At 44.1% G+C, this 24,265-nt stretch overlaps 1 protein-coding gene across 1 annotated transcript in view; it reads left to right on the top strand.

Annotated features, from left to right (window-relative positions):
• LOC142487653 (putative acyl-CoA dehydrogenase 6) overlaps window positions 1-24,265 on the top strand; it is a 217,649-nt gene that overhangs the window by 135,525 nt on the left and 57,859 nt on the right. The window contains exons 3-4 of the mRNA XM_075587331.1: window positions 3,397-3,526; window positions 23,751-23,857. Of these exons, the coding sequence (XP_075443446.1) occupies window positions 3,397-3,526; window positions 23,751-23,857 (237 nt within the window). The remainder of the gene's footprint in view (window positions 1-3,396; window positions 3,527-23,750; window positions 23,858-24,265) is intronic.

Below are 24,265 nucleotides of genomic sequence, written 5' to 3'. Positions count from 1 at the left end.
AACCCGATTACTGCTGGCTCCAATTATCTTCCAGAACCTGTCCCAGCTTCCGACCATAATGGAGCGGGCAGCCCAATTGAGTATTTGAGCAAGCTCCACCCAGACATACACCCCTCTCGGGGAATGCCAATACACCATTTGTTGCATATGTGAAGCTATATAGTATTTTAAAATATTTTGGACTGCCAGAACACCTCCTTCTTTAGAAGCTAACATAATTGATCTGGCTATTCTCGGTTGTTTATGCTTCCAAATAAATTGCATAATTTGGTTTTGAATATCTTTTATAATTGTATATTGGCTAGGTATTGGTAATGTCTGGAAATAATACAATAGTCTCTGGAGGATATTCATCCTTAATGCTGTAATACGCCCTAGCCAGGAGATAGTGAGAGTTCCACATTTGCAATTTTTTTTTTATCTTTGAAAAAAGATCAGGATAATTATATTTATATAATGAGTTATTGTCCCTAGTAAGATATATCCCCAAATATTTCAGGGGGTTCTTTTTCCATTTTCAATCAAAATGCAGTTTAGGGACCTCAACTTCTTTTTTCAGTTAAAGTTAAATTTAAAGCTTCCGACTTTCCCACATTAACTTTATACCCAGACAGTTAACCAAATCTCTGAAGGGAAGCTTGTAAATTCGGGAGGGATGTCAATGGGTTAATTATAGAAAAATAATATCATCTGCGAATAGTGACAATTTATAGTATTCATCTTTTATTTTGATCCGTTGTATGTTCGGGGAGTCTCTTATGATGGCCGCAAGAGGCTCAATTATTAAAGGAAAAGAAGAGGAGAGGGGGGACACCCCTGTCTCGTACCATTCTTAATTGTTATCAAATTCCCTTCCCCCCCTAGAAGCTTCAATGGGCTGTTGGCGACTGATAGAGGGCCTGTAGCTACCACAACATAGAGGATCCTTACCTTCTTTAGGAATCACCGCTATGTTAGCCTTCGTCATTTGTGGGGGGATTTGTTTTACGCTGAGGAAATCATTAAATCAATCCAGCCGAGAAGGCCCTAGAATTCCTATAACATTTTTATAATACAAATTTGAAAAACCATCTGGGTCAGGGGCCTTTACAGCTTCAAAGAACTAACTGCCCTCCCAAGCTCGATCTGAGACATTTTTGCATTTAAGATCTGTCAATTTTGAGAGATTGCATTTTCCCGATATGGATCGAGCCCGAGATTTTTGCGTTCGGGGTTGAATTATCTAGATCACCGGTGCACAAAGTGGGGGTCGCGAGATTACCGGCGGGGGGCACAGGATTTACAGAAGCCCCGTGCGCTTCCCGAAGTTACTTAAATTAAGTGCCGGGGGAGCTGCAGGGCCTCTGTAAACCTACTTACCTTGATTCAGCCGGCATCTGGAGACGCGTCGCCATGGCAACATGGCATCAAATGGCAACGTGACGTCATGATGTCCAGACGCCGGGAATCAAGGTAAGGAGGAGGAGGGAGGGGGGCGCGCAGATCGGATGTCCCCGAAAGGCTCCAGGGTTTCCTTTAAAAAAAACTTATTTCATTAGGGGCATATACATTCGCTAGGGTGGTATGTATACCTGAGAGTAGACCATGGACCACAAGGGACCTCCCTTCTTGATCTCTCTTAATCTCCAGTATCTGGAACGGGATACCATGCTTTATCAAAATCACTACCCCTCTTATTTTGCTTGTGAAAGACGAGTAGAGTGCTATACGATACATCCCGCTAAAAGTGTTTGGGGGATCCTGAGTGTCAAAGTGTGTCTCTTATTTAAAAAAAAAAAAAGAAAATTTGCCTTAAGACTCCTAAATTCTGTTAGGTCCAATCTACTTCCAGTATCGCGGAACTTTCTCTATTGTGAAAGTTATGCTCCAAAAATCTTGATGATTGTGGAAAACAAAGGGGGGAACTAAGCAAAAATCAAGGGAGTGGGGGGGGGAATTTTCCCAAGTCAGGAACTTGGAGAACAAAAAAAATAAAAATGAACTTGAAAAATAAGATGAGTGTTACTCATCCCGGTTTTGCGGCTAGTCCCTACATAGACTGGCCTGGTGGGCATATGGCCCTACTGGGGTCGCCCTAACATCAGACATGTTAGACTCCTTACTTACCCCACATACTGCCACTACTAAGTCTGCACCTCCGAACTGCACCTTTGTTTTACCTTACTTGAAACCATAGTCATTGATTATTTTTCTGGGCTCATAAAAAGTTCTTTCCCCTGCTCCAAACAGATCTCAGTCTCTTCTATACTAATAGGGTCCTCTCTCCTCCGTTGAATTAGTCTTAATGCCCAGAAAATCGATAAATAATCTCGTTGGACAGAGAGACAGGAGACAACAAAAAACAAGACAAAAAAACAACTCCAGCTTGGGCTTCTTAGAGAACCCTGGATTGTAGGCTCATCATCGGGTAGACCCTAGTGGGCTCCAATGGACCCTTCCATGGCTTGGTGACCGGCAAATAAAAATCACCCATAGAGCATCTCAGGTGCTTGGCCAGTCTCACTTATTCGCTCCTCGGGTACATATTCCCTCAGGTGACCTATCATCCGAGCTATTTTTCTGGGATTGACCTTGTTGATCCGTTCTGCACTTGGGATCCCGACCCAGCGCCGAGTGAAAAACTGAAGACTCTACCGGATAACAGAGCGAAGCCTGTCGTCCTCCCTGGTTGACAATAAGGCGGAATGGAAAGGCCCACCAGTAGCAAATTTCTTTTCTTGTAAAATCAATGTTACCGGTCATAATCCTCTTCTCCTGTCTATAGTCATCCATGACAAATCCTGGAAGATCGGGATGGGGGAGTTTTCTAAGTCGATTTAGCCCTTGTTTCTGCTTCCCTGGGGTATCTCCTTTAAATCCTGTCTTGTTATAGCTATACCCCTCTCCTCTTCACCCTGCTTCTTCTCAGGGCTTAGTGATGAGCGCTTCCGTCCGCCCCCCTCGGCGCCATCTTGATTTTGTCTTCCTGCTGTGGCGGGCTGCTTGTGCCCGAAACGGGACAGATCTGGAACGCACACCTTCCTATCCTTCTTGAGGCATGTTGGGTGGTTCCCCCGCCCTCTGCCGCTATTTTGACCGCGCTACAAGGTGCCGATCGGAGGCTTTATCTGTAAACAAGCAGCGGCATGCACGGAGCTCCTCAGCAGACATGCATGCACTGTGACGTCGCGCGTGCCCCCTGACGGGCATTCTTAACAAAGGCATAATAAATACACTCTCTTTGAAAGAGAATGTCAATTACAACCCATAGTAAATGTTGTGTTTTTGTGGCTATGAGAATTGTTTGTATAATAAAAAGTGTTTTGTTTAGAGTAATGTTATATTTAGCACTGTAAATATTGTTTCCCATCATTTCAAAATGCCAGCATAACAATATAAATATTTATTTTATTTCAGAATATGGTGGATTGGGCTTAGACTTCTCCTATAGCATTGCCGTGGCTGAGGAACTTGGAAATATCCGCTGTGGAGCAATTCCTATGGCAATTGGAGTTCAGTCTGATATGGCTACACCAGCTCTTGCAAGGTACTGTAATGTATTTACAGTATGAAAACTTGGAAGATTATCTTCTAATTAAACAGGCTGTCCTGCAAAATTTTGAAAGCGCAATTGGGGGGTAGGGGGGTGTAGCGGGGGGCGTGTCATTGGCTGAATCGGGGCTATTTCTGTGTCTGTTTGTGGCTGTGTGCTGTGTGCATTGACTGGCACTGATTGGTTGCTGAAGGGTCATGTGACCCTTCAGCACACTTGAAAATCAATTTGCTCTGTATCCCCAAGCTTGGGAAAGTTTACGGGCACGCTCACGAGCGTAAGCGTAGCCGTACAGATTGATTTTAACTGAAGTGAGCGCACCAAGCACACTCAGCGGCAGCATGGCCGCGGCCTTAGAATCAATCATGATAATTGGTGGTGCCTCATCTCTTGCCACTCTTAGTAAACTTCTCATGTGATTATAATTCTGTGAGCCAAGCAATCTTTAAATAACAACTGCCTTACTCTTCCTTTTCTGATGAAACATCCATCTGTTCTGAACACATTTAACTCAATTAAGCATTATAGTGTAGAGCAGTGGTATGCAACTTTTTTTTTTTATATATATCTGTAACCCCTAAATTTAAATGTCAACTATGCGAGCACCCCACCCACATCCCCAAAAACATTAGAAGATGAATGCTGCAGGGGCCCATGCTTCTGAAAGGGATCCACATAGCATTAATCTTCTGACCGAAACTACAAAAACGAACTTGCACTACAGCAGCAGACTGTCTACCTCTGTGTGTGCCTGCCTCCATGTCTCTCTCCCTTCGTGTCACTGTCTCCCCAGGAGAAGCAGCAGCAGTCTCTCCAGCTCTTTCATTCAGCCTGGATGACGTTGTAGATGCCTCATGGATATGTCCAAATATGGATATGCCCATATTCTGGCATCTACGATGTCATCCAGGCTGACTGAATGGAGCTGGAGAGACTGCTGCTGCTGCTGCTGCTGCTGCTGCTGGAGAGACATGGAGGGAGACAGGCTGCTGTAGTGGGTTAGTTTCTGTAGTTTCGATCAGAAGATTAACACTGTGAGGGTCCTTTGGTGATCCTCAGAAATTTGCCAGCAACCCAGTGGGGTAGAGCAAACTAGCAAAGGAGACTCGCCATGCTGCAAGCTGAAACATGTTTATGACCACACCCATGGGCGTCCGCAGAAATTTTTTCGGGGGGGGGGGCATAATTTTAACGGCCAGTGCCCGGCGTAAAAGTGGTGGTGAGTGCACCGTGGCGAGCGAGCCCGACCAGCATAAGGGGGGTTTCCCCCCCCCCGAGAAAATTTTGAAAAAAAGTGTGCAAATTGTGCATTTTCAAGCAAATTTGAGAAAGCAGGTTAATAAAGCAATTGTGAAAATGTAGTTATGACATCAAAAAGAGCAGCTACTCAGGGTTGCCGGATCTGGTGGGTGCTTGTAGAACTTGCCATGTCACTCTGGCGCTTAAGTGCAGAAAGTCTTCTGCGTTAGGGGGAATTCCGCTTTCTCCCGTGTGAAGCTTGAGAGTCAGATCTGGAAGAAAGCAGTATAGGTTATTTTGGTGTAGGTACAGTATAGGTACATGTATAGGTACAGTTAAGATATATAGGGTAAATAAGATATCCAGATCCAGAGTGTGAGACAGAGAGAGCGAGATAGGATGACAGAGAGAGCGAGGCAGGGTGACAGAGAGTGCGAGGCAGGGTGACAGAGAGAGGGAGACCAGGGGAGACATAGGGGGAGGTCCAGGGGAGGCTGTGGGGGGCCAGAGGAGGTCCAGGAGATGTCGTTGGCGGACCAGGGGAGGTCTTGGGGGGACCAGGGGAGGCCGTGGGGGGACCAGGGGAGGTCTTAGGGGGACCAGGGGAGGCCGTGGGGGGACCTCTGGAGGCCATGGTGGGACCAGGGAAGGTCTTGGGGGGACCAGGGGAGGCTTTGGGGGGACCAGGGGAGGCCGTGGGGGGACCAGGGGAGGCCGTGGGGGGACCAGGGGAGGCCGTGGGGGGACCAGGGGAGGCCATGGGGGAACCAGGGGAGGTCTTGGGGGGACCAGGGGAGGCCGTGGGGGGACCAGGGGAGGCCGTGGGGGGACCAGGGGAGGCCGTGGGGGGACCAGGGGAGGCCATGGGGGAACCAGGGGAGGTCTTTGGGGGACCAGGGGAGGCCGTGGGGGGAGCAGGGGAGGTCTTGGGGGGACCAGGGGAGGTCTTGGGGGGACCAGGGGAGGTCTTGGGGGGACCAGGGGAGGTCTTGGGGGGACCAGGGGAGGCCGTGGGGGGACCAGGGGAGGTCTTGGGGGGACCAGGGGAGGCCGTGGGGGGACCAGGGGAGGCCGTGGGGGGACCTCTGGAGGCCGTGGGGGACCTCTGGAGGCTGTGGGGGGACCTCTGCAGGTCTTGGGGAGACCAGGGGAGGCTGTGGGGAGACCAGGGGAGGCCGTGGGGGGACCAGGGGAGGCCGTGGGGGGACCAGGGGAGGCTGTGGGGGGACCAGGGGAGGCTGTGGGGGGACCAGGGGAGGCTGTGGGGGGACCAGGGGAGGCCAGTGAGGGGGCCAAAGGAGGCCAGGGGAGAAGCATGGGAGGACATGGGACATTGCTTACCTGCTCTAGAAGAAATGGCGGCTTCACAGCTCAGAGCCTGGCTGCGAGCCAAAAAAAAAAATCCTGGCAAAGCGCCAGCCAATCAGGTTGGGGGGGGGGAGTCCGGCAGGGGAATTGTTTTTGAGACTTCATTGGGCACGGCCAGGACTGCGAGTGATCCACACCGTCTACCATTACATAGGTGCTACTTAAGAGTAGTGAGCTTCACATATCCAAAGTAGTGCACACCGCCCACGTGAAAAAATGACACAGAAACAATTCAAATAAATTATCACATATCCAGAACAAATACAGTCCATCTTGTGGTAAAAACACAGTTTTCAAGCGGAATATTTAAAAAAACAAAAAAACTATATTACTTTTTTGCTGTATATCATAAGGATAAAATATAATGTAGAAGTTCAATGATTTAATTCCATTGATAAAACTTTTCTTGATTTGCTTTGGTGGACAATAGGTTAAGGGGGTTTGTCAAGAAAATGGTCTGTTTAATGTTCTGTAACAACATTCAGTGTTGTTTTAGTATTAAAACTCACTTATTCAGTACTGTTTGACAAGTGGAGTTGTGTCATATGTAATCAGTCTTTTGCCATAGGCATAACTCGCCAGCAACACAACCCTGATCATTCTCACATACATTAAAAAATATATTGTTATTTATATGTGTTTAAGACTTTGGTCTGAGACAAGTGCAAGCTTTATGTATGCTCCTTCAGACAGAGATTCATTGTGACTGTCATAATACTCTTCACTGCTACATAAAAATACAACTGCAAAAACAATGTCAAATAAACATTATGGGCCGACTGCAGTTATAATAATAATAATAATGTTAAATTGTCTTTGAAAGGTTCTGGTGGTACTGTAAGAAACTGTCACCAATTGACACTTGCTGACAGATGCAACAGGTAGCCAAGAGTTTAACATGCTGTACTCACATAATCTGTTGTGCAGATTCACCTTGTGCATGGGACTGTTTATTGGGGATTATCACATAATACTATTATCAATGGAAATGCCATCTTGTCATTTAGAGGTGTATCAGAATTCCATGGTTTTACATATCAGGACATAATAACAATCATCTGTTCCTTAGCAGGTCTTAAAATTAGGTAAATACAACCTCAGATGAACAACAACACAACATATTACACCGTGTCCTGATTTATTTAACAGAAATAAAGCCAAAACGGAGAAGCCATGTGTGAAAAACTAAGGCCTCGGTCCCGCTGCGCTCGTTGGCGCGGGCGGCGGGTCGCGAGTTCCCCACCAGCAGGGGAATCCTCGCGAGCCGGTCCCGGTCCCCCCTGGCTGCACAGAGCACTACACGCTGTAGCGCGTCAGCCGCTGGAGACACCAGAGAATGGTGTTTCCTAGCGTTGACGCGTGACGTGTGTGGCTGTGAGCCAATGGGGAGGGGAGGCTTCGGGAGGAGGAGAGGCTTCGGGGAGCGGGGAGGAGTGTGGAGTGAAAGCAGGTGAGTGCCTGTCTCTGTGTGTGTGTCTGAGTGCGTGCCTGTCTGTGTGTGTATGTGTCTGAGTGCGTGAGTGCCTGTCTGTGTGTGTGTGTGCCCGAGTGCCTGCCTCTGTCTGTGTGTGTGTGTGTGTGTGTATGAGTGCGTGAGTGCCTGCCTGTGTGTGCGCGTGTGTGTGTGTGTATGAGTGCGTGAGTGCCTGCCTGTGTGTGTGTGTGCACGTGTATGAATGAGTGCCTGCGTGTGTGTGTTTAAACTTACCTTCCAGCTCCAGCCCGAGTCCGTGGAGGGAGGGGGGGGGAGAGTAGCGGGTCCCTCCGCTCAAGCCACGCCCCCCCTCCCTGTCAAACCGCCCACCTCCCGCCCACCTCCCGATCAAACCTCCCACCTCCCGCCCACCTCCCGCTACGGCTCCCGCTCCCTACAGACCGCAGATCGCGGTCTGTGTATCTCAGCGCACCGCCTGTCAGCAGCGCAGGTGCGCTGACTCTGGGAGCGGGGCCTTAGCCTAAGGCAGGTGAAGTTGTTTTTGGTTGCAAGGGAGGAAAAGTGCTAATGCTAGTGTTAATGCTGATAATACATAACCAAATAGCTTTTAACCAATCCACAATCATAAAATTCTTTGGATTAGTAAAGAAATTATATTTTGTATAGAGATGTTTTAAATATAATTCTCAATACTGATGATACTACTTAAACCAAAAAAAAAATGGCCTAAGTTCCATTCTGGAACACGAGTTCTTAAAGTGAAAATCCAGAAGGTCTCTCTACCATCCAATAAATTCATATTATTTCCACCTCGCTTGTTCATAGAGCTTTTTTCTAACCCCATAAAAGAAAAATGATGAACACCACCCTGTGCACACTCCAAAAAGTATTTGGACACAGGGTGTGTCAAGTCATTCTTCCTGATTAGTCTCAAGTGCTCCTGCACTCTAACTTTAAGGGCCCTTGTTGTCCTCCCTACGTATCTTCTCCCACATCCGCATGTGAGAAGGTAAATCACATATTCACTTTTGCAATGAAGCAAGTTGTTAACTAGATACTTCTTACGCAGAATGTGGGAGAAGAAACACGAGGAAGGTTTCATATAAGGACATGCCCTACATGAGCCCCAACAAAAAGATTTGTTTGTCACAAATGAAATATGTGTCTTATCTGGAGTGTTAACTACGCTCTGTGATACGAAGAATGCAATAGTTTTTGCCCGTCTGTACAGAAATTTGGGTCCTGATTCTACAAACCTACACAAATTATTATTCATTTAAAGTATATTCCAATGTTTGTATATAATTATTTTAACCTGGTTACTACACCGATTATATTGTTATACAAACAAAGGAGAATCATCCCTCATCATATTTGTTTTATTGGTTGGGCCCTTCTGGTTCTTAAAATTAAGAATAAAAAGGTTAAGTCCCTTCTTTAACCTATTTGTTTAGTCTTTATCCGGTATAAGGGTATGCCTATCTATCCCTGTAGCCTCATTGAAAGATTTTTCAAGATCCTCCCTTTTATACCCCCTTTCAAGGAAATGGCCACTCAGTTTCCCAGACTGCCACTCAAAGTCATTTTGTGTTGAGCAATTCCTGCGCAGTCTGAGGAACTGTCTCTTAGGGATGCCTCTTATAACTGCCTGGGGATGGCAGCTATCCGCCCTGAGGAATGTGTTCCTGGAATTAGGTTTCTGGAACACATCTGTACTGGAACAGGATTTCACATTTGTCTGTCTCCCTTTGCAGCTCACACACTATTGCTGTCTCCCTAGTTCAGCTGCCTGTAATTTCCTCTGTCTCAGCAGCTAGCTGCATGTGTGAAGACATTGTTTCACATGTCCCTTCTCAGCCCTAGCTGGTTGCCTTGGCAACCCTCCATTCTTCATAGCTGGAGGATTGGTTCATTCCTGCACCCCTGTCTCTGAAGATAGTTCAGTCCCTTTACTTTCCTGTGTGGCACTTCTCCCCTTACTTTCTTTTCAATTCTAGGACCCAGAGTGAGTACCTTTCATGCTATTAGCCCTTGCAACGCCTTTCCGTTTTTACCACACACCATTACCATTGATACACAGCACTTTTAGAGAAGCACTCTCTACCACACTACTCCACCTACAAGAACTCTTTGTTTCTTTGACTTTTGCAATAAAACTAAAAAAGACAAAATGGACTTGTGCTTTGGAAGAGAGAAGGCATGAGTTAAGCTAACTGGAGCCATCCATACACCACACGTGACCCTGGTTCCAGGATAACATCCGTCTAAATATTTTTACATAAATCGATATACAATAGAAGGTCCAGATAGTGAATATGGTGAAAATTGAAATTATAAGTGAATACTAAATTACATGTGTTATCATTTGTATAATTAATAAAAGAAAGCAGTGTGTCAGTGTCGCCATTCAAAATAATTATCAGATCTATAAATCTTTTATAGAAAATAATATTGTGCCTCAAGTGATTTGTGCTACCAAAAATATACTCAGATTGCCACCACTCCATAAATAAGTTTGCATAAGTGGGGCAAAATTTGTCCGCATCGCAGTGCCTAGTAATTGTAAATAAAATTTGTGATCAAACAAAAAAGAATTGTGAGTGAGTAAGAAGGAAATTGTGTCAAGAATAAGTGTAGTGTGCAAAAGTGAACTATCTGGACCCTCTATGAAGTGGCGGGTAGCTGCCAGCCCCAGGTCATGACGATTAATTGAATAGAGGGACGTCACATCAAGTGTGATCCAGATATATTGTTTTTCCCATCAGACTCCCCCAAGTTGGGCTACTAGGTCTCCTGAATCTAATGTAAACAAAGGAAGATTCCTAATGTAAGGCTGCAGAAAGCAATTGACATAACGGGATCCAATGATGGAGACAATTGGCCGGCCGAAGGATCTTATGGGTCTTTGGAAGAAGGTGGAAGATCGGAATAACATGATTTTGGTTAACCAGAAACCTTATCTCCTCTTTGGATAGAACCTTCAGTTCAGAACCTACAGTAGAGAAGGAGAAAAACTGGAAGAGCACTACTGTAGGTATCAAAGAAGTAGAAATGAGGGTGCGTATCCCATAAAAAGATTATTTATTGGTCATGGAAAAACAGGGCAATAGAGAGCCCTACCAACGTTTCACGCTTCACAGAGCGCTTTCTCAAGGTATACATATCACAACTTTATTAACATATATATAGACACAGAATGACATAACCAGCCAATACTCACAGCTCACATGCGATCCACCCACTTTGATTGCTAATGGTCTTCTGATGTGTATACACCTAATCAGTATATTCAGACACAGAGACGACAGTGACTAACTCCGCCCCCAACTACAAATCCGGAGACATGCGTGGTCTAGCAACCCCCAGTAGTACGCGCTTGCGCAGTAACCAACTGAGGGAGAGTCCTCAATGTCAATGGGGGGCGTGGGGAGAGCGCGTCATCAAATGGCCCTGACTGTATACCTCACTGGGGCTTTAAGTGCACGCGCAAATGCGCTCTGCAAGACACTAGTCCCTCCCCGCAGTGGGAGCAGACACAGTGAGCTCCGAACCATCGGCAGAGTGCGCTTGCGCAATACCAACCGTCGCGTCAGAGGCTCACAGAATACCCCAAGTGCGGGGTGGGAGAATGAAAAGCCAGAGCGCAGAATTATGCGCAGCACAGAGGGTGAACACATAGTGTGCTGTGAAATACAAACACATAACATTATTAAAATCAATAAACTTAAAATACTGTATATATTAAAGAAAACATATTTGTAGAACCCCCCTGTCTTTATCTCTTCTAAATGATGTTAATCGACCAGAAGGGGTAAATAAAAACTATCACTTGACATATGTATAGTCAAACCAACATCCTGATTTGTTTAGGGAGCTGATGATGGTGAATAAATAGTGGGTATAGAATGGCAAGCAAAGAACATGAGATTGAGTGGAGAAACCTAATATAATGTGATGATTTGTCTAGAAAGCTTCCCCCATACATATATGCCCATGGTTGCTTAGCACATATATCCACTATATAACCTTAGCTAGTACAGCCAGCTGTTGAAACATAACAAAGTGTATAACAGATATACATATAATTGACAGGAAAAAATACTCTATCTGTTATACACTTTGTTATGTTTCGACAGCTGGATGTACTAGCTAAGGTTATATAGTGGATATATGTGCTAAGCAACCATGGGCATATATGTATGGGGGAAGATTTCTAGACAAATCATCACATTATATTAGGTTTCTCCACTCAATCTCATGTTCTTTGCTTGCCATTCTATATCCACTCTATTTATTCACCATCGTCAGCTCCAATCAGGATGTTGGTTTGACTATACATATGTCAAGTGATAGTTTTTATTTACCCCTTCAGGTCGATTAACATCATTTGGAAGAGATTAAGACAGGGGGGTTCTACAAATATGTTTTCTTTGTTAATATATATTTTAAGTTTATTGATTTTAATAATGTTATGTGTTTGTATTTCACAGCACACTATGTGTTCACCCTCTGTGCTGTGCATAATTATGTGCTCTGGCTTTTCATTCTCCCACCCCGCACTTGGGGTATTCTGTGAGCCTCTGACGCAACGGTTGGTATTGCGCAAGGGCACTCCGCCGATGGTCCGGAGCTCACTGTGTCTGCTCCCACTGCGGGGAGGGACTAGTGTCTTGCAGAGCGCAGTTGCGCGTGCACTTAGAGCCCCAGTGAGGTATACAGTCAGGGCCATTTGATGACGCGCTCTCCCCACGCCCCACGGCCTCCATTGACATTGAGGACTCTCCCTCAGTTGGTTACTGCGCAAGCGCGTACTACTGGGGGTTGCCAGACCACGCATGTCTCCGGATTGGTAGTTGGGGGCGGAGTTAGTCACTGTCATCTTTGTGTCTGAATATACTGATTAGGTGTATACACATCAGAAGACCATTAGCAATCAAAGTGGGTGGATCGCATGTGAGCTGTGAGTATTGGCTGGTTATGTCATTCTGTGTCTATGTATATGTTAATAAAGTTGTGATATGTATACCTTGAGAAAGCGCTCTGTGAAGCGTGAAACGTTGGTAGGGCTCTCTATTGCCCTGTTTTTCCATGACCAATAAATAATCTTTTTATGGGATACGCACCCTCCTTTCTACTTTTTTGATACCTACAGTAGTGCTCTTCCAGTTTTTCTCCTTCTCTACTAGCCTACCCATTGGACAAAGCACACCTGGGGACCCCTCACCTTTGGATCGCATGGACTGTGCAGCACTCAGAGTGCGTCAATTGCTTGCTACATGTTTTCCTGTTCAGGACTTTATTTAGACACTTGGTACGTTATAGGGTGTTATTATGCTCAATCTTCCTGGTGTTATTGTTAACAACAGCGTCTCTTATTAGTGAGCTTACCATCCGGGACTGTAACCCAGTACCTGTCTTCTATCAAGTTTATGTTTAGGGGTCCCCCCTACAAGTATTTGGTTATTCATTCATTTATCCTACTGTTGGGGTCTTTAGCATTACGCAGTCACATGGTCAGAACCTACAGTAGGTCAATGAGATCCATAAAGATTTTTTTGAAATTCACTAGTGGGGTCTAATGCTAGTTCATAGTAAGAGGACACATCACCAAGTTGGCGTAAAACCTCTTGGAGATAGTCAGTCCTACTCTGAACCACCACCGCCCCTCCCTTACCCACATTTTTGATTACTATGGCAGTATTTTCCTGCAAAGATTTCATCACCATAATTTAATCTCTTTTTAGATTATTATGATTGATATAGGAAAAAGAAAATCCCTGCGCTGGCAACCGTAGGTCTCTAATAACCAAGTTCTCTAACATTGTAAGAAATAGACCTTTGGCATGTGTGGAGTAGAAAATAGATTTCCCTTTAAGCTTTGAATTTCATTCACTAAATGCAGGGAGGGTGAAGTCTGGGAAGGGTCATCCCGGAGCTCTTCCAAATCCCTAATCATACAAAAAATCTCTAAATGTACAGAGAGTATCTCAAGGAGAAGAATCTGAGACAGGTGAGGAAGGTAAAGTGGGAGAAAGTTGTGATACAGAGGCAGACTCCCTATCTGGAACTGGATTTTCAGTCCTCATTAATTCCTCGCAGATATCTGATTTTTATTTTTTATTTTTATTCTGCAATGTGAGTTTCCTCACAAATTTGTGTACGTCAGTGACCGTACCAAATAAGTCAAAATCCATCATTGGTGAATATTTCAAGCCCTTATTAAGTAAGGAAATCTCTGGGGCCGTCAGATCTAGTCCAGATATATTAATTACATTATCAATTAGGAGTTCTTCCTTTTGTTTGGTCTTCTGCCTCCATCTCCCCTGTTCTGGTTCCTTTGCGTTTTTCTGGAGAAGGGGGAAGTTTTTTTTGACTGTTGTTGCTGATAAGTCCTATGTTCCCTGAAGACAGAATCAGATTTTGTCTGCTGTCCTCCCGGTGTAAGTCCCTCCTTCCCACTGACATTCAAAGTCCCTCTTGAGTGATGTCCTGGATGGTCATCTAGATTCACAAATGAGACTGAGTGTGAGGTGCCCTCCACATCCGATATATCCGAATCCCCACTTTGATAATCAGTTGTCTTGCATTTAAGGATTGATCTACGTGGTGTCGATCTATTTATGGTCTCTCTTTTGGCTCCTTTAAAGGATCGTTCCTGGGTCACATTCGGTCTTTGCCAACTATAAACTTGCTTCTTTTCATAATCGGCATGGTCTCGGTCAAATTTGTTCTGCTTTTTGCCCATTATTTCTTTTTCTATCTCTTCAATGGTATTAGCCAACTTGGAATCAAATTCCTTGAAACCATCTAGGTCCTGAAACGATTGGAGTTCTTTAATTTGTTTCTGTAGAGCTTCTTTTTCTTTTGCTTTCTGTTAGATAATGAGTTCCATCAATTTAAAGGAAAAGTTTTTTTAACGCTGCTATCCATTGTAGCTCAAAATCTGTATTCTGGAAGCCAAATGTAGGTGTTTTTTTTCACCCTCAGGCCACTTGGTATCCATTTAAGTTTAATGTAATTTTCCAAGGTAACTATAGCCCATCAAATCCTTGTATTGGTCAATAATTTTTCCAGTCTCTGAAAGTGTAGATTCCACATCCACAACATTATAAAAATACCTGAATGGCTTTCTTCTTTCTAAGGGAGTCAGTACTGAAACTATTAAGAAGGCAGCCTATTATCTGACTTAAATGAATATGTTTTTAGGAATGTTGCTAAAAGTCTGTTTACCTTCAGTGTTTTCATTTACTGAGAGTGCATCTTGTGACTACAGCCAACGATGGCCAATTTCCTCTAAAAGTTTTATAACAGATGAGTCTGAAGAAGTAACAGGGTATTCAGTGAAAGCATTAGCATACGGTATAATAACTGAGCGACTTTTAGAGAAATCATGTTGCCTTTCAAGTTGTTAATGTGATAGAAGATTGCCAAAGCAAACTAGTCTTGCTCTTTTGCCAGAAAATACAGATAATTCACTTGCCACAAAGAATTTCAGATGTGAAAATAAATTGAAGATATTAGAACCAGATAGAAAATGTAATTTTGACTATCATTACCATCTATGTACAGTAGTAACAGCTATGTGACTCTGCTTCTCTAATTTAGAAGGAATCTATCCTTTCACTTACTTTAAAGGTCACATTGCCAGTGTCATTTGCATAATACTAATGACACAGTGGAGTAAGTGAAAAATATATTCCGCCCTGTTCTCACTTACAGTATGCCAAAATACATTTGAACATTTCTAATATGGGATGGGAACATTTTCCCTTTGTATAGGACAAATCTGTATATAAAGACATCGGTTTTATTGAAATAAAAAACAAAACAACGTATAAAGAAATCTAATAGTTTTTACATAAAAAATTAAAATTGTCTTTTTTTTTAAGTGGTCTGTATGAAGGCATAAAACAGTGGTTTTACTGATAAATTGACACCAACAGAGGTTGTTGCAATAAGTGATTGTCAAAAAGCAGATGCACATAGAAGTAACAAGTGCGTCAGTGCGTCTTCACGCGCCGATGTATAAAACATATTTTTAAATATTTTGTGTCATATGTTTGTGTTTGTGTGTGCGATTTACTTCATAATATATGTGTGCACATATGCAAATTATATGTTTTATTAAACTCTAAGCAGGCACCACATTTGTGCACTCTAAATGCGTCAAATTTCTCAACTTTCTATTGGCATAAAAAAAGACATGCAAAAAGATGCAAACATTTCTTAGTGCATCCAAATGTATGAACATAGTCACTCTGACGCTTTATCAGTCAGCAATGTTTCTCATTAAATAACTATGAATTTTGATTAATTCTAAGATAGAGAATAAAAAAAATAACATATAGTATCTTTGTAATTCGTGTGTGTGTGTGTGTGTGTGTGTGTGTGTGTGTGTGTGTGTGTGTGTGTGTGTGTGTGTGTGTGTGTGTGTGTGTGTGTGTGTGTGTGTGTGTGTGTAAAATATATATATATTTTAAGTTATGGTAGGTGAAAAAGGCAACAAGAGACCTCCACCGTATTGCATATAGCAAATAAAAAGATCACTTGTGAGCACATTCATATGTCTTAGGCAGGTCTGCAACCCTGCCTTTCACCATTATCACCAGCATACAGTGCTTCCACTGCAGCAAGGGATTCTGGGAAATTACATGCAAATGAGCACACAATGTGTAACCTTTAATCTGAAAAAACATTGTTAGATGGAGCCCATATAAGCTAAGGCCGAGTCCATAGAAGGACAGGCCGCACTGAGCCGTGCGTACGCTCCGCGCTGAGCCCCTGCATCCTCAATGAGGATGCCTTGAGAGGGGGCTAACGCGAGCGTGCGGTGGCACTGGATTTTTCAGCCGACAGCCAAGCTGTTTTTCAGCGTGCTGTCGGCTGAAAACATCCAATCAGCGCGGAGCAGCATGAACGTCACGGCGTCGTGACGTCGGCGCCGTGACGTTGACGTCGGTGCGTCGCGGGCAATTGGCCCAGCGACGTCACTGCCCTGCCTCACTCAGTCTCCCCCCGCCTCCGATCGCGCCCGCTGGCTCGCCTGCATGGGCATGAAATCGCGCAGATTTCAGCAGGCGAGCCTCAGCGTCAGCACGGCTCCGAACTCCTCACCCCTCTATGGCCCCAGCCTAATGCTCGCTGTTAACACAGCTTTAAAGCACAGCATGGGAATCAGATGCAAAGCCAGAGAAACCATTCACAGACGTAAGCATATACAAATTGAGTGGACAGCACTCACCAAGACTATGGTAATGAACCTGCAGGGTGCAACGGAACTAGGAGGACCCAAATCCCCCCTAAACAATAATCACAACCAAAAGATCCAGCACCCACTGACTATAAGATAATCTAGTACTATGGGTTATGCCACAAGAACAAATGATTTAATGTACACACAAAATAGTACAAGCAGTAATGCAGCACAATTGCAAACACAAACACATTTAATCAAGTGGTAATTGGGGTGAACACAATAGGGAAGAGGGAATGCAACAATCAATGGGAACAAACAGTGGGGACAAAACACACTTAGGGGTAGGGTAATCAGGGGGGGCAACGTTTCGGGGGGACACCCCTTCCTAAAGCCCGTTCCCTCAGGACCTCAGACCATAAGGTACTTCCCTTTACCCTAATACCCCTAACACCCCAAAACAAGTCAAATAAAAAGGTTACATGTCCCAGTATCTCTCCTCCTCTCTCTCCACGGGTGTGCTGCTCTGTCCTGTGGAGAGAGAAGAGGAGAGATACTGGGACATGTAACCTTTCTGTCCGACTTGTTCTATTGTTACTTGCTGTGGTGTATTCAGAACTGGCTGTGCTCTCTGTGAGTGTTCATTTTACAGTGGATAGGTCTCTGAGTGCTGCTCTGGTTTTTGGGATATTAGGGTAAAGGGAAGTACCTTATGGTCTTTTCAGACCTGAGGGAACGGGCCTTAGGAAGGGGTGTCCCCCCGAAACGTTGCCCCCCCTGATTACCCTACCCCTAAGTGTTTTTGTCCCCACTGTTTGTTCCCATTGATTGTTGCATTCCCTCTTCCCTATTGTGTTCACCCCAATTACCACTTGATTATATGTGTTTGTGTTTGCAATTGTGCTGCATTACTCCTTGTACTATTTTGTGTGTACATTAAATCATTTCTTCTTGTGGCATAACCCGTAATACTAGATTATCTTATAGTCAGTGAGTGCTGGATCTTTTGGTTGTGATCATTCACAGACATGTTTCAACCTTAATGGGTATCATCAGTGTGAAGTTGGTTGTACTGCTGGCTTTGCATTTTCAAGACTGTAGGGTTTACCATCACGTTTTAAGTTATAGTGGGTGAAAAAGTACATGGCACGTGTAATCGTTACCCAGTTCTAAAGACCTTGTGATCCTCAGCAAAGGAAAAACTAAGTATACCTTATGATTCAATACTTAGTTTTTCACACGTGGCTTCTCCATTTTGGCTTTATTTTTGTTAAATAAATCATGAAACAGTGTAATATGTCATGCGTTGTTGTTCATCTGTGGTTGTATTTTACATCATTTTAAGACCTGCTAAGGAACAGATGATTGTTATTATGTCCTGATATGTAAAACCATGGAATTCAAAGAGGGTGTACTTTCTTTTCCACACAACTGTATATTATAATACTTAACAATAACACTGCATATGTGTGTGTCAGTGTCCGTTAAGAGTGGACCACCCAATCCTGAGTATATGTATGCTCTTAGTGCACTAAAATGTTACAGACCTGTACTTCACAAAGGTGCTTCGGTAACACTTTAACAGCAGCCATTGAGGGTCCCCCCCGACAGCAATCGACACTCCTGGCGTGGATCTGCTAGGCCTTGCTGAACCAAGTACTGTTCTCCCTCCAGTGGATCTCTGCTATCTCTCATTGGGACTCAGACTGGTCCCAGGTTACACTCTATCGAGCAGATCTGACTCCACATGTCATAGCCACCCCTCTTAAAGGCTCTTATCCCTCTTAGTCCCACCTCTTCCCCTGCCTTTGTCATTGGGTGCTATTATGTCCATCACCAGTCACATGTAAATTGCACTCTGGAGAGGAACCTGGCAGGGGGCAGTGTGAATGTATTACTTGCATCACACAGAGGGTTACATCCTCCCCCTGCTAAAGACATTGATGTCCCAATCAACCAGACTAAGAACATCTTCAAACTGCAGTTTAGGCCAGGCCTGCACAACTCCAGTCCTCGGGGTGTCGCAAACAGGGCAGGGTTTCATGATATCCCTACTTCAGCACAGCTGGCTCAATTAGTGGCTCATTCATACTGAGCCACTACTTGAGCCAGCTGTGCGTAAGTGGGGATATCCTGAAAACCTGGCCTGTTTGCGTCCCTCGAGGACTGGAGTTGTGCAGGCCTGGTCTAGGCTAACAAATGCCTCTTCTCTAATTACACAGGATCATGGACACAGTGGAACCAACACACATAACGTTCATGCAGATTGCAGTATTATTACACCACATGATTCCAGGGTCACTTATGTCTAGCGACCTTCATATCACCCTCTTAGCCACACTAACCATGGGGATTTCTGTTGCCACCCCAGGAGAATCATAGGTCGGTCTCATGGGGGTCTTGATCTCCCTTCTGGGGCGTGGCGAGTGAACCTGTGATGCTACAGTTTTTTTTCCTTGCCTTTCAGTGGACCCACAGGGTACGTGTGGATTGTGTTCTGCTGGATAACACTTCAGGGTGGCCAACCTAACACATCTTCAGCTTTATTATTCTACTCTATAGGATTCAATGGGTGAATTCCTCTGCTTCTGGGTCCAATTCAGGGGTGATATCTCTCTCTGTGCCGTGACCATGCTGGTCGCATTAAGGAAACTTATTGGGGAGGATTGAAATGATTACTTCTCCTAGGCCGGATATCTACTGCTAGAATAGCTTCCTTTTCAGGACACCTCACATCTTACCTACTGACAATAGATGATTCCTATGTGGAGTACAGCTTTCCAAGAAACTGGGGCTAAACAAGTCTAATATATTAAAAAATAGCTTTTATTAGAAGGTGGAAAACATGGAGGTATGCAGGTACATACTCTGACGCGTTTCACGCTATTACAGCGTTTTGTCAAAAAGTGTATTTGACACTTAGACACTCTTTGACAAAGTACTGTAATAGTAGAAAACCCATCAGAGTACGTACCTGCATACTTCCATATTGTCCACCTTGTAATAAAATGTATTTTTTAACATATTGGACTTGCTTAGCCCCTGTTTCTTTGAAAGCTGTGCTCCGCTTTTTCTCCAGTTTGGATCTCCTGTCTTCATTTCTCGGCTGGATGCACACAACTAAGGACAGATCACACCAAAATTGTGAGTACAGTTACCATTACTTTGCATTTATATGGAACAAGACTGAACTTTATAAAAGCTCTAGGGTGATTTGCCTGCAATTAGTAGGATCTATTGAATCACAGTCTGTTCTCACAGACAGCTGCTGACTCTCTTAAAACTCCACACGCAGGCATTTCTTATATCCTATTAATGAGCTCTTCAAGCATGTTAACCCATTGACTCACTGGTGTTAGAAGAATCTGTCCTGACGAAGCACGTGGTGCGAAACGCGTAGAGGTCACGACAGGTCATCCTGCGCGTGTTTGCTGAGAGGCTGAGACAGAGCCTGCCTGAGGCTCTAGTGGTGGCTGTTCTATCTTCCCAGGTGCCACGATCCGGATCCTATGCGGTCAGCTGTGGACCCCCACCTTTGCCCTAGTGTAAGTGTCCGTCTCCCCCTGTCAGCGGGTATTTAGTCCTCTATGGCGGTTTTTATTCAAATCCCCTTGGGCTGTTAGTACTTTCTCTGTTTACTTTTACATTGAATGTTTTTTGTTGTATGTGATGTATTTTTCCTAGACATTTTATGTTAAGAGACCATATGTATGGCTTTAATTTCTGGGCATTTTACTTTTACTTTTTGAGCTGAGAAGGGGTTGGATCCTCTCAGCCATTCATGTGTTTGTTTTATTAAAATACTGTTATTAACTCCATCCCTTGTGCGCTTCTGTGCAATTTTCTTTCTTTGTTTCTCAGGGTGTCCTCCCCCCTCATGAGGGGGGATCACCTCTGAAGTGGGAGCCTCTGGGGAGACGCTCCATGCACGTGCAGCACAGGGATTATTCCAACTATCACTTCTGCAGCACGAGCGCTGAATATCCTATTCCTGATTTCTTATATCCTATTAATGAGCTCTTCAAGCATGTTAACCCATTGACTCACTGGTGTTAGAAGAATCTGTCCTTCAACTTAAAGATACTTAAAGATATTAAGAATGTATTTTGATACAAATACTAAATCCTTAACTCTGAGGCACTGATTATTCAGACAATTGTCTCTATGTTTGCTGATTCCTATGTAGGTTTTTCTCTGACCTACTTTTCTTTTCATGCTTTACTCAACTGCTTTACTGGCAGCCTTTTCACCCTTTTAGTTTTTCTATTACTACATAATTCTTTGGTTTCCAGTGATTGGCTATTTTATGTTTACCAAGTACATCCATATTCTACTCTGTCATGCACTTGTAGCTCTTGGCTGTGTACTCGTTTATCATACTGGACTTCATTCACCTGATTCTTTGTATCGCAGCAGTAGTAGCCAGTCTTTACACCCCTGACAGATGTTCCTTGAATTTATGTACATATTGCATGTAAGTGGTCGGGATGTTCCATCTGCTGCCACTCTAAAATACAGAGCAATTAGTAATCTGGCTTCCCGTCCAATTATCAAATAGTGAGGTGAGTACCATGTAGCGTCTTTCCAAGTGTAATTATACGCATGGACCAAGGTGATGCACATGCTGACTCCACTGTTCTTTCCCTTGGGTATTCAAGGTGCCCATCTTGTTCAATAGGGCCCTATTAAACATCTCTGGTTGAGGATTTCCCTGTGGGCGGTAGGGCGTTGTTCAGGATTTCTTTATTCCACAGAGGCGGTTTTCAAAATCCCGGAATGTATCCTAGCTGGCAATCCAAAATGGACAAAGTACTTGTCCCACAACTCCTTGGTGATGGTAACAAATCACTGGTCCTTCGTTGGGAATGCTTGGGCATACCTGGTGAAGTGGTTCGTGACCACTAGAATATTAGTGTTAGTTCTGTCCAGCTCTAATGACAGAAAGTTCATGCAGACCAAGTCCAATGGCCCACTACTGGTGATATTTGTCAATGGTGCAGCCCATGTAGGGCAGAGTTTTTCTAGGCACGCACCTCCCACAGTTCATGCAGTAATCTTCAACATCACAGGTCATTCAGGGTCAATAGAACTGGCCTTTGACTAATCCAAACTTCTTATTGGTGCCTTGATGGCTATGATTGTCACGAAGAGAACTGAGTACCACCTGCATTTACTTGTAGGGGAGTACAAATTGCTTTATCACTACATGTTATGACTTTTTGAAGACTCAGATTATTACACCACTCTTGATTATTAGATTAGGCCATTGCCTTAAGCCGGCTTTCTGGGTGTGTCCCGATGACCCCCTGGCTGACTTTTTGTTTCTCAAGGCTTACCCTACTTCATTCAAGTCTGGATATGTCTGTGGTGCTTGCTGAAGGTCCTGCCAATTTTAATCGAGGCAGCCCATCCATAGTTAATTCTGCAGGGTGATAATTTACCAGGGGTACAGCCTTGGGGGATATCCACAGATTGTCAACCACTCTATTTAGATTCGCAGTTGTGACTCTTTTGGGCGTCTCAATTTGTTTATACAATGCTCGTACCCCAGACGCAATGATTTCTTCCCACTACTTATCCATTTCCCGGTATCTCTGTGATAGATAGATTAGAGGAATGGTCAAGAGTGTGGCAACTACAATTAAATGCCAAAAAATGCAAGCTAATACATTGAGTCACAAAGGCAGAATACAGTATTAATGGCACTATAATCTAAACTGCTATAGAGAAATGGGACCTGGGGGTCATTATTTCAGCAGACAATTAATGAAACAAAGCAAGGCGGAAGTCCAGCAGGATGTTATGTTGTATATGGAAAAGTATTGGTAGCAGGGAGAGAGGTGATGACATTTCATAAATCATTGGTGAGACCTCACCTTGAATACTGTGTTTAATTCTAGAGACCATATCACCAGAAGGACGTAAATAAATTAGAGATTGTGCAAAAAAGGGCTACTAAAATGGTGCATAATTTACAGCATAAAACATATCAGGAAAGACTACAGGACCTTAGTATGTACAGTTAAAAGGGAGAAGGGGATATGATAGAAACTTTAAAATATATGAAGGATTTCGACAAAATACAGGAGGGAAACATATGCCAAAGAAAGAGGTGTGCTAGATCAAGAGGTAATTCTCTGACTGGAGGGTGGCAGCAGGCTAAGGGGAAATGTGAGGAAGTACTTCTTGATTAAAATAGTGGTAGATTTGTGGAATAACCTCCCAGCAGACGTGGTAGAGGCTAATAGAGTAAAGCAGGGGTGGGGAACCTTTTTTCTGCCAAGGGCCATTTGGATATTTATAACATCGTTCGCGGGCCATACAGACACAGACAGGCAGGCACACGGCAGGCACACAGCAGGCATGAAGGCACACAGAAACCCGCCCCCCTACCTCTGATAGTTGCTGATGCTGCTGGGGGGATCGTGTAGGGTGGATGCTGGGGAAAGTGCGGGGGAACTGCTGGAGAAGCATGGGGGAAGTGCGGGGAATGCTGCGGGGACTGCTGTAGGGGAAGTACGGTGGCTGCTGGGGGATTGCTGGGGCTAGTACGGTGGCTGCTGGGGATCGTGTAGGGCTGCCGGCACCTCACACCACCTCCTCCTTCCTCCCGATCGGGCGCGCGGCGGCCATTTTTTAAAAAATTAGCGCGACCCCGGTTATAGCAGTTGCCTTAGCAGGGCCAGACAAAATGATTTCGAGGGCCTTATACGGCCCTCGGGCCTGACGTTCCCCACCCCTGGAGTAAAGGAATTAAAATATACTTGGGATACTGTACACATTCGGCTGTGGTCAAATTTAAAAAAAGTGGAGGATCAAATAGGCACTGAGGTTTTACAGCAGATAGGAAATGGACAGACAAGGTGGACCAAGTGGTTCTTATCTGCCATCGCATTTTCTCTTTCTATGTACTTTACAGTATGTCAGAGTAATTATAGAAAAGTTATTTAAATAGTAAATATTTGTTTTCTCTCTTATCATAGGTTTGGCAGTGATGAATTGAAACGTCAGTTTCTTGCACCAACTATAGCTGGCGATGTGGTTGCTTGTCTAGGAGTCAGTGAAGCAGGAGCTGGATCTGATGTGGCAAGTAAGTAATGTAGTATGTCACGGGAGACCAGTACTTTTTACACTTTACCATTTGGGATCAATTCACTAGACAGAATAAGGTCGTGGAATAAAAGAAGGTTTATTCTGGATTGACCAGTGGACATACAAATGATACACAAAATACAGAGGAATACAGTTAGGTCCGGAAATAATTGGACACTGACACAAGTTTTGTTATTTCGGCTGTGTACCAAAATAAATTCAAGTTACAGTTAAATAATGAATATGGGCTTAAAGTGCAGTCTATCAGCTTTAATTTGACGTTATTCACATCCAAATCGGAGGAAGGGTTTAGGAATTACATCTCTTTAATATGTAGCCCCCTCTTTTTCAAGGGACCAAAAGTAATTGGACAATTGACTCAAAAGCTGTTTCATGGATAGGTGTG

This window comes from Ascaphus truei, chromosome 2 (genome assembly GCF_040206685.1).
Source record: "Ascaphus truei isolate aAscTru1 chromosome 2, aAscTru1.hap1, whole genome shotgun sequence".
NCBI classification, from domain to species: domain Eukaryota; kingdom Metazoa; phylum Chordata; class Amphibia; order Anura; family Ascaphidae; genus Ascaphus; species Ascaphus truei.
Note: the sequence above shows the minus strand (reverse complement) of the source record. Positions and strands in the feature narration are given on the sequence as shown.